The following is an 18,626-nucleotide window of genomic DNA, read 5'->3' on the forward strand; positions in this document are numbered from 1 at the left end:
TTAATTAATGAATCAAGATAAAATAAGGAAATCCATGAATTAATCGGCGCTACAGTATCTATCTATTCTATCTATCATTCAATCTAGTATATATATATATATATATATATATATATACTAGAACTTTGACCCATGCGGCGCATGGGTCTAATTAGGTGTAATATGTAACAATAAAAAATAAAATACAAAAATTCTAAGAGCGTTTTCAATAAGAGTAGTATAGGGAATTTCATGAACTAATTATTCTATATTTGTTTATGTGCTTATTTTATATTTTATATATTTTTTAAATAATTCTGGAACCCCATCGTTTTGTTTACTTATTAAAAAAAATTGTTGATAACTAAAGGTTAAAAAATTAATGATAATTAAAGGTTAAAAAAAAAATCAAAGACATAATCAAGAACATAAACACTTAAGTAGACATTCATAAATAAATAAAAATTGTGATTAATTCCGCCGTTCAAATTTAGTGAAAATAGGGTTAACATATTAGGATTCTTAAATTCTTTCATAATTGAAGCACAAGTTTTAGCAGTTGAAAGGTTTTATTGTAAGTAAGGGATGCAGGTTCGATGACAAATCTGTATTTTTTTAATATAAAGCTGCAATAAAAAGAAAGAGAAAATGAGAGGGGAAAAATTTGGTTTAGGGTTAGCTTATGTTAGCAAGCTTATAATATAAGAGATTATCGGTTTTTAATTGTTTAAATTGTGCAATGAAAATTGATGGTGCTTAATTGTCGTATGAAATCTTTCCTATGAAAGTTGATGGAGCTTAACACTTTGTGGACATAATTTAAATCACAATTGGTCTGCTAGTGCATATTGTATCAATTGATCATCTGTTAATATTAAATCTGCAATGTTAAAATCAAAATAATGAATGTGATTAGTGACATGACTATGGTTGTATTGCAAAAAAAAAAAATTGATTTAGCAGAATTGAGTTTGATAATAACTTTCTAAATTACACGTGATAATAACTTTCCAAATCTCACATGATAATTATTCTCTAAATTTATGATCCGGTAGAAAAAAAAAATTTGATCAGGAAAGACATAAAAATATTTCGTGATGAATAATATAGTCAACAATAATTTTGATATGATATACTTTTAAAATTGATGGTGCTTATCAATTATTGCACATAATTTTAATCATGATTGGTATATATGCCATATTGGTTGGAAATATTGCCTTGCATTGAAAGGTTGCGGGTTCGAATCTTAGTCAAGACAAAATTGTATTATTTTTTAATAAAAATTGCAAGATAAAATGGAGGGAAAACAGGAAAAACAAATTAGGGTTTAGAGTTTGCTTGTGTATACAAGCTTATAATATAAAAGATATGTGTGTGTGTGTGTGTGTGTATGGAATAGGGTTACTATCCTCTCCATTTTGTCTTTCCATTTATTCTATCTATTACTATAGTTTTAAAGTATTTTAGAATATATATTAAATAATAGGACTCACAAAGTGTTATATTATTGTATTTATATTTTCAAAATTTTAGTATTTGTAAAAATGAAGAGGATTCTAACTCGAATAAAAGGGTTAGCGACACATTGTTATCATTTGATTCCGAGTATTGAAAAGGAATATAACAACTTCGATTCAGTTTGTAAATCAGATAGCAACGAAGATATACATAGTAAATGGTTTACTGCAAAGTTTTTGAATGACATTAAGCGTTGTGTTCATGTTTTTCAAATCACAAGTTGATACTCAAAAAAGGTTGTCTTGCGATGCCAATGAGAAATTTTGACAAAGAAGCGGGTTTGTGAAATAGGACAAAGGTAACGATCGATGATCTTGGAAAAAAAATCATATGTGCAACTGTCATACCGAGAAAAAATGTTGGGGCAGATTCTTTTTTTGAAAACTCGATATCCGGCCTTGGGGTGGAAATTTTAAATATCAAAGAAGGGACACAAGTTGCTAATTCTGAGTGAAGATGGGTAGGTTGTTAAAGAAATAGTTAATGTAGTTGCAAATGTGTAGTCTGTCTAAGTTCTTAATTTGTACTATTTTTCTTTGAATCTATGGATAACCTAAGGTTGCTAATGTTAAGTTTAAATATTAGTTCCCAATTTTTTAAATTTGAGTTTTTTAAATCTTTGAAAAAAAATTCATAGGTGCAACTTAATTCATTCTATATTTCTTGCTATATACTTGATTGTTTTTGTCCGTTAAACTTAAACTCACTTACGTTGTATGCTAGCTGTTTTTTTTATGATATGTGATGTGATATTGCTCGAGTGTTTTATCGTCACTAAAGAACTAATATTTTCTAAATTTAACAAGGTTACATAAAGTTGGTTTCCAAAACTCATAGTTAATAAACTCCTTCAATTTATTTGCAATTTTTCCACCGTTGGTTTTCTTTTAAATCATACGCATGTAGCTCAAAAAATGCAACAACTATGAACATTATTAAAGTGTTAATGATTTTAAGCATAAGTATTATGACTAGTATCATCTCTGACAATGACCATACTGATGGTTTGGATTTCTTTTCATTGTGTTTTATTATCTATCCAATGATGAACATGTGCGAAATCAATATTCATCTCATACTTTGAAAATGAATCCCATATAAAATTATAAACCCACATTGGTTTCACTCAATAAGAGAATGAATGTTATAGTGAGTAAGGAAAAAAAAAAGTGTCCCTAACACTTAACAAAAAATTATATGCATTTTCCAACAATTAAGTTGTAAAACAATGCACAAGGTTAAGGCAAACTCATGCATAAAAGCTACTAGAGAGTCTTAGAAAAACCAGCTAATAACTCAAAGACATAGATAAACAAATACATAGGTTTGGTGGCACGAGGCCGAGGGATAAGATATAAACAGAGGAATTTTTCTCTTCCCCCACCACGTTTCTCTTATCCCAAAATTCCGTTTTTGTCCTTGCACCTTAAGACAGAAAGGAGAAAACTGTGGCTACCAAATATCACTCACTGGGCATAAATTGCAAACACAAACCTCCTGTGAGTAGGAATCTTCTCCTTTTCCAATATATGAAGAGAGGTCCAGTTTATAATTAGTTTTTAATGTTACACTGATCAAGAAAAATTCTGATTCACAACAAATGTTTTCACTTGTATCTGAAGACTAATAAATATACAAAAACAGAGAGGTAAAAAAGTTTTACATAGAAAAAAACTGCCAAGGTAATGAACCATTCCACCCATTGAGATTTATGCAGTTGGCAGATTAGTTAACAGCGCATCTGAATCCAATTAAAACTGCATAAATTACGCAATGACGAATCTAACTCTTATGAAGCACAAGAGTAAGTAATCAGAAACAAACCTCAGCTCATATGTGATTAAGAATCTACTGATCGCCACCGCCACCAAACATTCCCATCATGTCCTTAGAAGATCCCATCTGTTTCATCAAGCTTTGTAACCCACCCATACCTCCGATTTGCTTTAGCATCTGTGGAGGGAGGATTTTGCTCATGTGGTTGGCATTCATATTTCGGGATAAGGCACTCATTTCTCCCTTCTTTGGTATTTTAAGCCCCTTCATTTTGCTCCATATCTTTGCAAGACGTTTGTACTCTTCCATCATCTCCATTACATCCCTAATTTGCCGACCAGAACCTCGAGCTATTCGCATCATTCGTGAGTCATTCATGAGCTTTGGGTTTGAACTGTCCAACTCTGGCACACGCTAGCAATTAAAGGTTAGCAGGTGAAGGTGTACTATTTCAATGACAACAGTGAATATTAGTGCACATAAAGTTGATCTTCTCAAATAATTCCAAAAAAAAAGAGTAAGAGTTTCAATGCTTGCCTTCATTTGTCATTGAGTCCATCATTGTCATGTAACGCTTAATTTTTGCCTGGCTTTCTTTCTCACGGCCTTTTGGCATTAATTCAGAACTAAATCCTGGTAGCATAGAGAAAACCTACATAAATAAACCATTAATTAGTCCCCCAAAGAAAAACCGAAAGCAGCCCCTCAATACACAAGAAACGTCCAGTTTAGTGCATCAAATGAGAATATATGTAAACAACAACAACAACCAATGTCATTTCCACCAAGTGGGGAATCATATGTGTATAATACATTCTTAAATATAATAGGGTGGTAACCTGGCCAATGGGACCCATTTTAAGAATATTCTGAAACTGCTCGTACATAATCCTCAAGGTAAAGTTTCCTTCTGACAGCTTTTGAAGCAGTTCGGGCTGTTGATCCATAGGAACAACTTCATGGATTTTGTCCATGAACCCAGAAATGTCTCCCATACCTAGTTCAAAACACGGATGGAGATTAATATTAAGGGAACTGGCACATCTGTGATGCTTGAAAAAGTGAGGCATATACTAAAACTCATGTGAGGACAAAAACCAAAAAGTACATACCTAGTAGACGACTGACAAATGGTTTAACATCAAAAACTTCAAATTCATCCATGTGTTCTCCGGTTCCAATGAATATGACAGGACTCTTTGTAGCCGCAACACTGAACATACAAAATGAATTAAGATTAGATTTAGAAATGATGGTGATGATAACTAACTGAAATAGGTGATCACAATTCACAACACAGCATAATTAACCGGCGATACTTACGCACTAAGCGCACCACCACCCTTTGCGTGGCCATCCATTTTAGTGATAATGACAGCTCCAACTGCAACACTCTGTTTAAATGCTTGGGCCTGATCAAAAGCAGCCTGACCAATACTGCTATCCATAACAAAGATAACAAGATCTGGTTTCTGAATCGATGCAAATAAAATATATTAGAGATTACTGGCTTTTGGAAACAGACATTGATGCATAGAGTATCAACAGAAATTACCGTTGCTTCTGAAACTTGACGCATTTCTTCAAAAAGAGCAGCTTCTTGTTTGTGCCGCCCACTAGTATCAACAATTATAAGATCACAGTTTTCTTTCCTAAATCTGTCCACACCTTCCACAGCAATTTTCACAGGATCTGATTCCATATAGCTGCAAAGTAATAGGGTATGGCAACAAAAAACATATTCAATCATTAAGATCATAGCACATGAAATGTAATTTATATAGAAGCAAAGAGTGGTAAGGACAACATAAATGATGGAATATGGACTCCTCCACTCACCGCAAAACAAATTTAAAAAAATGATAAAAGGAAATCATAAGAGAAATCCAAATAGATTGTTGGGAAAAAGAAAAAAATAATGCTGGTTAATTTGTGGTTTTATTATGTTTTATGTTGGTAATACCAGTCGAAGATTTTGAGTTTACATACAACATTAATGTATAATAGCAATAACAAATGGCAGGAGTACCTTCCATAGAAAGGGATCTTGGCTTTAGTTGCATTTTGCTTCAACTGATCAAACGCACCAGCTCTGAATGTATCAGCACATACTAGAGCTGGCTTCCAGCCTTTCTTTTGATGATAAAATGCATATTTTGTACAAGTAGTGGTTTTCCCAGATCCTAAATTCATTCAAGAAGCATATAAACAACCATCAGTAAGTGTAAATGCACTTTTTCTTTGAAAATAAATGGACAAACAATAATCGTAAGGAAAGCCATATATTGCTTGGCAAAATGTATAAATCTTGAATTAAGCGATAACATATTTAATCAGCAACAAACCTTGTAAACCAACAAACATGACAACACTTGCTTTTCCTTTTTTGGGAGCGAAAGCGGGCTTTCCAGGATCCAAGATTTTGCAGAGTTCATTAAACACAGCCTAGAATCAAAGAAGTCCATAGAATATTACAGATGAGTTAACATAAAAAGTCATGATAAATATATCACCACATTCCAATCCAGCAACCCAACTCAACTGCACATTAAACCACCCAACAAAAACACAGCAACACAAAATTCAAGCCTCTTCTAAATTCTAAGAGGACCTATTAGTTTTTGACTTCCATTTCTTGCATATTTAAAGGTTAAAATTTGTTCAGTAAAACAAGTCTTTTAAGCATTCATGAGCAAAAGGGAGGTAAATGCTATATTATAAATCTTAGGTGAGGTCAACAACTCCAATAGAATTAGCTTCTAATTTATGGAGTTCCTCATATGTGACGAGTATTTAGTTCCTAACTTTTCATTAAGTGCTTGGTAAAAAGTTCATCCAAACAAACTCTTAGGATGCATTTGAAATAGCTTATTGACAGTTTATTTGAATTTATTTTGTAACATGAGCACTCGCGCAAGTGTTTAAGAGATCTTTCGAAGATTGCTGTATTTAATGTTTCGAAGAGAACTTTCGCAGAAGCTGTATTTAATGTTTTTCCATTAATTGTTTTCAATTTACTGTATTTCAATAAATCCCTCACGATATTCGAAGATTATTATGACAAATCCATTAATTGTATCCAACATATTTCAATAAACCCCTCACACCAGCTTACAACTCATATAAAAACAGTTAAATCAAATAGCATCTTTGATTATCTAAATAACTTATGCATACACACTTACTTACTAAAACATTAATCCAATACGCACTCAATTTATCTGTTGATCCAAAATTACTCAAAAATCAAACTTCTCAAACCATGGCTTATAAATCAAAGCACATAGTAAATTAATCAAGCTGCAATGAGCATACCCTTCCATAGAAAACAAAATTTAGAACTTTTCACCATAAGCCTCTAATGCAACAAGTTAATAACTCTACCACAATATCTAATTAAAAAAGAGAGTGAATACCCAATTTTGTCTCTGAAATTGTACAACTATTTGAACCTATCCCCTAAATTAACAATAATTCAAAATGGTCTCGAAAATTGTAAAAATTTAATCAAATTCGTCCTTATATTTATATTCGCATGGACTATAATGAAATCAATTAGTAAACTACATTAATACAACCCTATAATTTCATGAACCAAATTGTAGTACTTTCTCAACCTAATCCCCTACATTAACAATTTTCCAATGGTTTTTGAAATTGTAAAATATTAATCAGATAAGTTCTTCCATTGGAATTCACTCACAATCACAGGAAGTATACTGAAATTAAATTGGGAAACTAATAGCATGTTTGACGAACAAATTTTTCACGGTGACAAATCAGTTTAACCAAAAGATACGTATAGTAGAGTCTTGTAGCCGTGGTGCCACCTTGTTTCCAAACACACTATAAGATACATATAATAGAGTCTTGTTCACACGCGTTCGGTACCACACCACCATGTTTCCAAACACACTATAAGTGGATGTTTGGTTTTACTGTGACAAAAAACTGAAAATCACATTAAACCAAAAGATACATATAGTAAAGTCTCGTAGACGCGCATTCAGTACCACACAACCGTGTTTCCAAACACAACTGTATGGTTGGTTTTGCGGTGACAAAAACTGATTTTGTACAAATAATTAGTAAAGTTATTATGTTTAAATACATTGGCGTATAACTACGAAGCACAACACTCCTCGGATTAGGGTGTCCCGGTGTCCGACACCGGCACTTATGATTACATTCAATTATGTCATTTCTTCAAATTATTATCGGAGTGTCTGTGTCATATCCGGTGTCAGTGTCCTTAGAAGTGAGTTGAACAATAAATTTGAGACTAACAAACAATTCCAGACTCAAAAGCTCTAAATTCTAGCGTCCGGTTAAAATCAATTCTAGAGGCAAAATCAATTATACTCATATCAGCAAAACATATCAAAATCAATTCTTTTACCCCTACAAATTACAATTTCATGAACCAAATTGAATAATTACTCAAGAAATGATAAAAGAAGAAAAGAGGGGGAAAAACGTTACTTGTTGAATGATCCTGCGTTTGTTATGACCAGCAGCGAGATCATCAAGATTAACGATCTTCTTGATATTGGTTTGCATATCACGAACAAGCTTGAATTGAACATCGGATTGAAGAAGAGCGCGAGTGATTTCATTGAGACAATCGTTGAGAACTTTTTCATCGATGATTGTCGCATTGCTCATCTGCTGAAGAGCACGCGAAATGCTACCACCTAATTGTGCGAGAACCATTTTTCCTCTTTCTGAGAATTTCGAGAATTAGGGTTTCGTTGCAGTTTTTGTGACACCGATCGGAAAATTGTTTCTTCGCCTTGTGGGTAGAAGAAGAAGCTGCGTTTTATTATTGAATAATAAGATTTTAATTTAATTAGATCCGAGACAGTGATTTTTATTTATGTTTTTTCTTTAAGAGAGATATTTATGTTTCTTTGTTTTTTTGACTAAGAGATATACATATACTCCATTGAGTCAAAATAAAATTTTAATTTTATTTATAAAATTCAATTTGACTAAAATAAAATTATTTTGTTATTAATAAAGGTGTGTTTATATTAGGATTAATTTTAAAACTTTTATTACAATATCAAAAGTAAAAAACGATGTGATTTAACATGTCTTTAATGATGCTTTTGGGTGAAAGGAGACACCATTCTCTTTTTTTTTTTTTTCTTTTTCTTTTCAATTGTTCCGATCATGATAAGAGGCTTGTTTTCGTCCTTCTATTTACGCAATTCTCTGTCTTCGTCGGGATCATGTTGGGTGAAAGGTAGTCAGTTGTACAGTAGGTAGTTCATCTCTTTGTCTTTCAGTCACTTAATCTGCTTATCCCGACTTAAAACACCTAAATAAGAGTTTAAAATGTCTAACGAAGAACTTAAAAATTAAACTCAAAGGCTCAAAGTATTATCACTCAACCATCAATTTTCTGTTTATTTCTAATAGAAATTATCAAGAAAGGTTTGAGTAATCTAATTGAAGCACTTAAACGCCTTCTAAAAAATGAATGTGTTAAACCACTTCGCCTTTTTACTTTACTTTATTATGGATCTTGTTGGCATTGTTCTTTCTACAAAATATTCTAAATAGAAAATGATTGATCTTTGAATTGATTATTTTTTATCAATCAAATATTGCAAAGCTCTGTATCTATTATCGTTCAAAATTGGACCATAACGGAATTTCATACCATACATGAGTTATGCCAACAATTTTATTTTTTTTGCCATTTATCCAAATAGTTATGAGGGTGAAAAGGGTTTACAGGCAAACTATTTAATGTGGCATTACTGGATCACTATAAATATCATACTTAAGAGAGGATAAATGGTAAGTAAAAGAAAGGTTTTGGGTCCTTCGATTATAAACAAAAAATTTAATAAAAAATTGTAGATAAAAATTATACAAATTGTCTTTAATATAATGTTTAGATTAAATATAGGCACAACTTTGTCAGAGATGTCCTTTTTGATATATCTAGGCATGCGGAAATATATGTGAAAAAAGAGGCACCTACAAACTTTTTGACCGATCCACATAATCAACTCTCAGACCGACGGATGTTATGGTGTATAAGTGAGTAGGTGAAAAACATGCACGTGTGGATTTAACTGGAGTTTCGCCACTTGTTGGATTGAGGGCTAATAAGACTTTTATCGTGAGATAAGTTGCCCTCAAAGTTGCTTCAAGTAAAGTAGTCAAACATGATGAAAAAACATGTTATGAGTATGACAATCAACATGATTTCATACCATTTGCATTTGACACTTCTAGCACCAGAGATTGTAAATTTTCTATAAATAGTTCAAAAAGTTATGAATAACAATGTTGTGTTCCCTGAAACTATTGTTTTTAAGAGAATTAGTTTTGCTATTAAAAAAGTGATTATTACATTGTGACTGCAATTTTGAGCTTATCTAAGATTCTAAGTCCATAAACCATACGCAAAATCACAGTAATTAGACTCGCCAAGGTCCCATCTAGCACATGTAGTTTAGCAAGATTTATGATAAATTTCGAAAATAATATACATGCACGATGCACCCACTCAATTGTTTCAAACGTCTTCACTCGAGAGATAATAGGCACTAAAAAAATTGAAGGAAAAAAATAAAATTGTTTCCCTTATCCACTACACGTCACTAACCTCGGATAGCATAACTTAAGTCTTCCCGGTTCAAAAAGCTTATTTAAACTTATGTAAGTCCATAAATTCTACGTAAATCACTAACATGTTGATTCCTCAAATTCCCAAAATGTTATTCACAATGTTCTCTAGCTTGAGATCCACATCAATCCATTTGTCTTGCCAAAATAAACCGTTTTTTTCATCTACCTAAACTTTAAAACCCTTCATTTTAAGCCAAAAGTGGGGCTAAATTTAGGAGCCTGAACTATTAGCCATAAGGATCATTGATAAAATCTACTGCAACCATACTTACCTCTTATGACACTAGACTAAAGCCAATCTCCCCTACTCCTTAATCCTTATGTTCAAGACATGCTTTAAAAGTCAAGCTTGATTCATTGTGTGCAAGTCTCGCAAAGCCGAACCCCCATCACTATTTGGCCTCGGCGAAAGTGTTTCAGCTTATCATGTGAGCTTTCCGCACTTGATCACCATCTCCTCATATAAAGGTTCTCTAAAACTTCTAAATTTCAGCAAGACAACATTTTGGAATAGGAGTTGACATCATAGGATAAGTTGGAAACGGAAGAGGATCCTCTCCAATAACATAACAGTCCAGTGGAATCTCAACCATTGAGATTAATACTTAAAATATAAAATAAAGAGTGAGATGAAATATTAATGGATGAGATTTAAACGGGAGAAAATCCAGTGAAAATCTCACTGGAGATAATCCACTCCCGTTGGAAACACTCCAATCACTTACTTGGTCAAGGTTATTCTACATTAAAGGGACAATTATTTGACTTTTCCCCTATGAATTTTGACCTCAGTATCCACCAAGCATCCATAATCTGAAATGTGAAGAGCTTTTCCCAGAATTGGGATAAACTATTTCACAAAAAAGGGAACTTCCTTAAAACTAGATTGTCTAACAAGCAATAAGCAACTATTAACATCAACCCTCTTTGGAAAAGAAGATTGATGTTGTACACACACTCGTAGTAAATTGCATTGCATAGATGGTTGCCCAATTCTTCTGCAAACATAAGGTGAAGTATTATCTGGCCATTGAAGCAAGCCTGCGTTGGTTTCTACCCAACAAAAGATTTAACAGCAATGGATTTTAAATGAGTCAACGTGTAGATTGTAGAAGAGAGGGCAACCACACATTAGTATTCACAATTGGATTAATAAATCCTATCATTAAATCAAATGAGACATGGTAAAATTTATTGATTTAATGATGAAAAACACATTTGTGTATAATGAAGACTATTTTACTTGTTCGCATTAGACAAATCCTAAAATGATATAACAAAAAGAGATTTAAAAACTAATTCATTTCATCCTATACCATTAAGCGCTCTCTCTTTGATTGCAGGGATACTTCTAAAAAGCAGGAGAGAACAGAACAGCTTTTCATTTAAGAAAAATAAGGAGATAAGAAAATTATCTTTTTCAGGTTTTGGTTAGCATAAAAATCTCGAACAAACACAATCAAAATTCATAAAGTTGAATTTTTTACTTTAAAAGTCATTTTTTTTTTCATGATAAAGAATGAGAAATAATAAAAACAAAACTATAACAAATGAGTTCTATATCAATATCATGGTAAATTTTAGTTCTGCAAACCAAACTTCCAATAGTCAACAATGATAATATCAAACTGATCTTGAACATTGAGGGTATTCAGCAGTGACAATAAATAAAAACCGAAAAATAGGCAAAATATGGGAATGAATCTATCAAGTTCTATATTGGTTGATAGGATAGAATCACTCTTGAACTATAGAAACAGAAAGCATGCTTGCAATAGAAGCTACACAAAGTATACCAATGCTTAACCTGTCGCGATAAAAAACAGAACATAATTAACTCGGTGCAACTATTTGCCGCCTTTATTATGACATTCTACACATTGATTTAGTTAGAAGATATCAGGTGGGAAATGCCCTTGAAATCCGTTGCCCTGTTGAGCCTGCTTCAAATGCATTGCCAAAGCATAGTTGTTGATCTGTCGACAAACACACATACAGAATTCATCAGCATGTATGAAAACAAATATTTAATAGACTACAGCTGAACCTTGATAGTTGTTTTAGTTTAGATTTTTCACCCACCACTTCATAATTTGTTTGTCTGAATATAACAAGTAACCAAATTTATTTTATATTAACAATTAAATTCTTATGAGATGCAATCATGCAATAATTGATCACTGGCCTCTCCTCATTTCCAACCGAAGCAGAATTGGGTGTCCGACAAAAGGAAGAAAATTCAGAGAAGACGAGCTAATTGAAATTTCCAACAGTCACTTTTAAACCAACACATAGTACTTAGCAGAGATTACATAAATAACTCCCAACCTATGTTGTCAATCTCATAGCGGCGTGTAGCGACGAACTCCAAAAATGCTAGCAGTATGATAGCAGGATGACTGCTATTGTGAACATAAGTTTTGTTTTGACAACTTACATAAATACTCAAACAGAAAAATACACTGAATTAAAGGGACAATCAAACTTAATAGTTATAATCAACTTTGTCTTTTCCCATCAAAATAAGTAAGCTCTAAATGTAATCAAAATGAAATCCCATAAAGAAAAGATAAAAGCAAGTTCTAAAAGTAAACAAAATAAATTGCACAGAAAGGAAGGACAAATAGGAAAACAAAAACGAACCAGGAAACAGAGCAGGGAGTACAGTGATGTCAGAACAGAAAATAGAGAAGAACTTGAACGAGAGCAAGTCAGCAATGGCAGAACTCGAACTCAAAGGAACGATGACAGCAGTACGAAAAGAAGAACGAAAAAGCAGGCACAATTGAACAATCGAACACGACCCTCAACAAATTAAAATAAATAAAAAAAATAAAAAAATAGAGTTTTTGAGAATTTCCCCTCAAAATTGCAATAGCAGCCATCAAACCGCTATGATACCGAGATTGCCCTGCGATAGCACCACTTTTCAACCACTAGTAGCGGCTGCTATTGACGCTACTCTTAATGGCGCTTCGTAGGCCTATGGTGTGGCAGTAGAGGGGCGCAGCGCTATAGCACGCTATCGACAACATAGCTCCCAACCCCAAAGGGAGAGAAATACACGACACCAATGCATTTTCAGGCTCCAACTACTACTAGTACCCTATCAAAATGTGCATCAGATTCGGGAATCAATCATGAATCTCTAAAATTATCATCATGAAGTAATTTCTAATACTTATTCAGTCACATCACTTTTTACCCTTCTACCCATTTTGAAAGGAACGGTGTCAAAATTGAACCACATCTTTAAAAAAATCAGACTAAATTATGAGGAATTTTAACTCTGTTAACTAAGGGTGAACTGTTTGACAGTGAACTAAAAGGGATAAAGCTGAATCAGACCTCAAGTGTTCTGATCTGCTCCTGGTATTGAGAGGCCAACTGCTTCAAATGCTGCAATTCTTGATTCTTATTCTCATAATCAGCAAGACGTTCGTTCTGGATCCTAAATGCGTTTTTGAAAGAGTTTCTCTCCTTACTCAGCACTTCGATTTGCCCCTTCAGCATTGAATTCTCCTGAAAATGAAAACATCTTGTGCCAATTAAGATACAAGCTTAACCGAGGAGAACAGGGGAAAAAAATATAATACAGTTACTACTAAACGATTAATAGGTTCTAAGATATAAGGATATCGAGCAAGCACACATGCACATAATGGTCAACTGCTCAAGAAAATCATTGCCAGGACCACCCTAAATCCGGGTACCCTGATAATAAAAACCATTCCTGAAAAGCTATCAACAAGATGCTGAAAAAAATATAATAGCATGAGAATGCCTGACAAAATATTTCAAAGATCCATAGAATAGATTGTCTAAGCCATTTTGTTCCACTCTCTCCCCTCAGTGTTATCTTCACAAATAAACAAGTAAAACTAAGAAAATTACGTAGATTCGTTACACACAACAACAAATATTTTAGAATAAAAATTAGGATTGAACCACCTCATCTTAAGTCAACAACAAAGATTTTACACTCTTCCTCAAACAAACACATTTCAAAACACAATATTGTTCTACTGATAGTTCAATAATCCTTGCTCTTCACAAAGGACATTCCCTTGTGATCTGCAAGACAACACAGTTTTAACATGAATCTTAGATTGTCTAAGCATAAATACCTTCTGAAGAACATCTGTTTTCTCAGCACTTGCCCGCTCATTGATTGATTTCTCTAGAACCTCCAGCATTCTAGCAGCACGGGCTCTAGCATCATCAACACTGGTAGCAACCATCATTTCTCGAACAAAAAAATCAATCCATTCAGCTCCATCTGCAGGAAGGCTGCTCAAAGTAGACTGGTTCTCAGAAGCAGAGGCATTGCCATCATTTTGCAATTTACCTGCACAGTTTATAGCCAGTACTAGTTAACAACTCATTCAACTCAGCTACCTATCCTTCATAGCCCTTGTCCAGGTCACCAAAGAATATTACACTAGAAATGTGCTCATGATGTGAAAACTTGACACAAATTTTGAGAAGAAAAAAAAGTGAGTAAAGAAGAGTGTATGTGCAATGTGCATGTGTGTGGGTGAAAGAGTGTAGATGGGATTTATTACAAAGACTGTAAATCTGAATGTATTTAATTTTGGTAGATAGAGAGGGAGTGACACTCGCATGACTGAAACAGCAGAGAGAGTGATAGGTTACTGAGAAGATGAAAGAAATAAGAAGGGAAAATGTCATTAGAATAGAAAAAATGCCTCCGGATAAAAGAATGAAAACATTGAAAATGACTTTTAATTGTTTCCAACATAACCAAAAATGAGACCTTTCGCAAAATATGAAACAAAACGAAAACACCAAATGGTCAAAAAACAAACGCAACCAAGTAACCAGACATTAACTCGCCAATGCCAACCATACCTGCATCCACATTAACATCAATCTCCGATTCTTCAGCAGCTCCAAAATTTCCCCCGGCAGCTCCCAAATAAAGCTCATTCAGGCTCTTGATGGCTGCATCTAGGTCATTGTCACATTCTTGGAGAGCTCTTTCAAGAATCTGAAAGATAAAATATGCTTACATTAAATGTCACATTAAATTATACACGGTACTATCGTGAATTGCGGGTCGCAAAAAATAACAGTTTGTTCAAATTCCACTACACATCAATGCTATGGTGCTAGCGCCACTATTTAACTAACCTCGCCATTAAAACACAATATATCTCATTCAAATTCAATCTTTCTCTCCCTCAATTAAAATACCTCTCACCCCCTTCCCTAAACGAACAAACCCTAATAAAAAAATTGCTCATCTTCAACATAAATAAATACAACCCTTAAGAAAACAACAATTACTCACTAACCATTTTCAACACAGATACAATGGCAAATACTAAATAATCAGTTAATCAGATCGAATTATCGTCGTCGTCATTCAACAGCCGAAGCCCGCACCAGCTAATATATAAACAAATCCAGACATTGGACTATAAAATAATATTATATAATATAATATAAAACAAAATTAAATAAATCATATCAAATTAAATACATTATATATTTTATCCTAAATAAATGAAAGTTTGTTATCCGTCTGCCTTTCATTCAAGTGTAATTATCTTGAATATATATAAAATAGATTTAATGAAAGCGAAAATATCAAAAGGAAACTCAAAAAAGGAATGGTACCAGTGGGTCCATATGAGGGAAACTCAATTTCCACTACGCAGCAATGCTATAGCCGCTATTTATAAATATTTAGTATTGAATAGCATATTGCATAACAATTGCGATTTGTTCAAATCTCTGAAGCATGGGCACTCTTAAAATGGTGAAGTATCCGTATCGGGTACTTTACCGGTACACGTACGAACTCGAACCGTACGTAATATTCGGTACCAATTTTTGTTTGGTTGATTTGCAATGGTGAATATGGCAAAAACGTGCCGGAGGTGGAAAAATAGAAGAAAATATTTTGATTTTTATTGCATTTCAGTTCTCTCTTTATTTTGATGAAAATAGTACAAACGAAGGACAAAAAAAAAAGCTAATCTGTGATGCATGACAGTAGTAATTCACTCAAATTTTTATTTTATTTTTATTTTATTTTTTTGCATTTTATATTAATGTACCTGTACCTTCGGTTTTTTTTCTAAAATTTTCCATATTTCGTGCCCGTACCTATGCATCATAGGTTCAACTTTTGCTAAGCAAAAGCTGCTAGGAGTATTTAAATAATATCCCCGTTAAAATATCTCTTGCACCCCCGACAACTGCAATCGAGAGGGGACTGAAACCACTTGATGTCAAAACTGACCCCTGAACCAGATTAGGCGGTCTAGTGGGCTGGAAAAATACCTGTTGCCCCTCCTGAATCAAACACAATATATCTCTATTCAAATTCAATCTTTCTCCCTCCGTTAAAATACCTCTCATCCCCTTCCCTTAACAAATAAACAAACCCTTATTCTTAGAATTTTGGGTTAGGTCTAAAAAACCGACTTCTAAGGTGATTATTGCCCCCACTCATAAACATATTTTAAGGCCATAACTTATTCAAAGTGAGACTCTTTAACACTTATAAATTAACACAATTACTCATCTAACCATCTTCAACACAGATACAACAGCAACTACTAAATAATCAGTTAATCAAATCGAATTATCGCATTAACAGAAGCCCAAATTCCATGATTAATAAACAAATTCATGCATTGAACAAAAATTAAAATAAATAATATAAAACAAACCAAACCAAAATTAAATAAATCATATCAAATTAAACAATTAAATACATTATATATTTACCCTAAATAAGCGAAAGCTAACCCGGGATTCGGGGACGAAAGCGAAACAAAATAACAAAAAATGAAAACTAAACTCAAAAAGGAATGGTACCAACCAATTGGTCCATATGAGGGAAGAGATTTGTGAGCTGATCAATAAGAGATGGAGTCGGAAAACGAATCGGAGAAGTAGCAGATGAACAACGAAGCCTCTTAGAAAGTGGCGGAGAAGGTGGAAGTTCTTCAAAGAAAGATCTTTTGCTTCCGCACACAGCAGCAGACATCGTTCGTTCGATGCTGACTATCAAATTCGATCCAATTTCCTTCTCTTTGTTTTTCCTTCCACGATCTATATTCAATTGGATTCAATTAGGGTTAGGGTTTTGAGAAAAAGGGGTTTTCGTCAAGTTTAGGTTTTTGTGATGGAGTTGACAAAAGAGAAAGGTTGAAAATTGAGGAGAAGGGTTTATATAGTTGCGATAAAGAAGAAGAAGAAACTAGTTATGGCGGTGTCACGTGCTTGTGAGCGCGTGGTTGAAACATAACTAGTTTCGTTCTTTCTTTCTTTCTTGGTCGGAAAAAAATCTTCAAAAGTGAAAAAAGTAGAAAGATGAAATTTATAGTAATGGTGATTTTCTTTGTTATTGTGAAAATTACAGTCGATGTTTTAAACTTTATAGAAGAGAGGGAGAGAGAGGATTATGATCTTTATAGAATTTAAATGTGATTTAATTTAATTTTTATTTTTTTCGTAAATTTTTAGTATGAAGTAATTTAAATTTGATTTGATTTGATTCGGTTTAAGATTTTCTACGATCATAAATTTAATGAAGAGAGATTATAGTACAACGGTAACATTTTTGAATATAAAGAATCAATATTTTTTTGATTCAGTGCACTGCAGTGGATTGTATGTAGTTAACATATTTAGACTGTCTAATCAAGATCAGATTTTAAGGTTGAATCTTAGTTTTATGAATTTGAAATTCGAGTTTAAAATTTAAATCGCCTGGTTTTGATATAATGGTCTACATATGATTTGCTGCATGATCGTCACTATTTTTCGACGCATTCAACTTCAGATGCTTTTTTGACAAAAGAAGTACTTTTTATGAATATACATGTTATGTTCTGATGAACAAATAAAACTTTTTGTTTTTTTAACAAAAGTTTAAGTGAATTGGGTTGGCAAACAAAAATGTCATTAAATTGAGCCTCTAAAGCTCATTAGGGTTTCAGCAGATCCTATGGACTAGAGAATTGAACAAATAAAATATAGTTTTTTCTTGATGAAGTAATTCTATTTGAGACACTTTTTTTTTACACATTTCCATTCGGATGAGGATTCTCAATGATTATGATTATAAAAGTTGTAGGATCATGCGTGTAAATAGGTTAAAAGAGAGATTATACATGGAGATTGTATTGTGTGTGATAATGACAAAATAAACCTACTGAATAAACTAAAGGCAGGCGACTATATCAGAATGTGAATCCTTTATATTGAGTATAGTGTGACGGCATGCAATTAGCATATTTGGACTGTTCAATTAAGATCATATGATATAGATTTTATGGTTGAATTTTAATTTTATAAATATAAAATTTGAGTTTAAAACTTGAATCGTCCGATTTTAATCTAACGGTTAAAATATGGTTAACAACATGACAATCACTATTTTTTGAGTGCAGACATTCCAAATCCGTTTTTTTATGAGTACTTTTTTAGGAGCATGTAAGATATGATGAAGAAATAAGATATATTTTTTGTGAATAAAAGTTTAGATAAGTTGACAATAAAAATGTAGCTGAATTGAGTCTCTGAAACTCATAAAAGTCATAGTAGTTTTCTGGCATATAAAATACAATCTTTTTCTTATTTTATTTTTTTAATGAAAAAGAAAACAACAAAAAGTTACACCCATATAAAGTCATCATCTAAAATCTAAAATTAGCAATAAA

General features: G+C 32.9%; 2 protein-coding genes across 3 annotated transcripts; both read right to left on the reverse strand.

The window, feature by feature from the left end:
* Positions 1-2,980: 2,980 nt before the first annotated feature.
* Positions 2,981-8,185, reverse strand: LOC123921532 (signal recognition particle 54 kDa protein 2). Of its 2 annotated transcripts, XM_045974119.1 has the most exons (10): positions 7,759-8,147; positions 5,622-5,721; positions 5,306-5,459; positions 4,832-4,982; positions 4,600-4,748; positions 4,389-4,489; positions 4,116-4,273; positions 3,814-3,928; positions 3,325-3,680; positions 2,981-3,241 (listed from the first exon to the last, which is right to left on the reverse strand). In XM_045974119.1, exons 1-9 carry the CDS (start codon positions 7,987-7,989, stop codon positions 3,349-3,351), a joined length of 1,491 nt encoding a protein of 496 aa, XP_045830075.1. In that variant the 5' UTR covers positions 7,990-8,147; the 3' UTR covers positions 2,981-3,241; positions 3,325-3,348. The 2 variants fall into 2 exon arrangements, with proteins under 2 accessions (XP_045830075.1, XP_045830076.1); XM_045974120.1 differs by having other exon boundaries at positions 2,981-3,680; positions 7,759-8,185.
* A 3,281-nt stretch (positions 8,186-11,466) lies between these two features.
* LOC123921533 lies at positions 11,467-17,254 on the reverse strand. Its single transcript, XM_045974121.1, has 5 exons — positions 16,781-17,254; positions 14,797-14,935; positions 14,052-14,272; positions 13,273-13,446; positions 11,467-11,900 (listed from the first exon to the last, which is right to left on the reverse strand). The coding sequence occupies exons 1-5, from the start codon at positions 16,946-16,948 to the stop codon at positions 11,814-11,816; spliced, it is 789 nt and encodes a 262-aa protein (XP_045830077.1). The 5' UTR covers positions 16,949-17,254; the 3' UTR covers positions 11,467-11,813.
* Positions 17,255-18,626: the final 1,372 nt, after the last annotated feature.

Source organism: Trifolium pratense, linkage group LG4 (assembly GCF_020283565.1).
Source record: "Trifolium pratense cultivar HEN17-A07 linkage group LG4, ARS_RC_1.1, whole genome shotgun sequence".
NCBI lineage: Eukaryota > Viridiplantae > Streptophyta > Magnoliopsida > Fabales > Fabaceae > Trifolium > Trifolium pratense.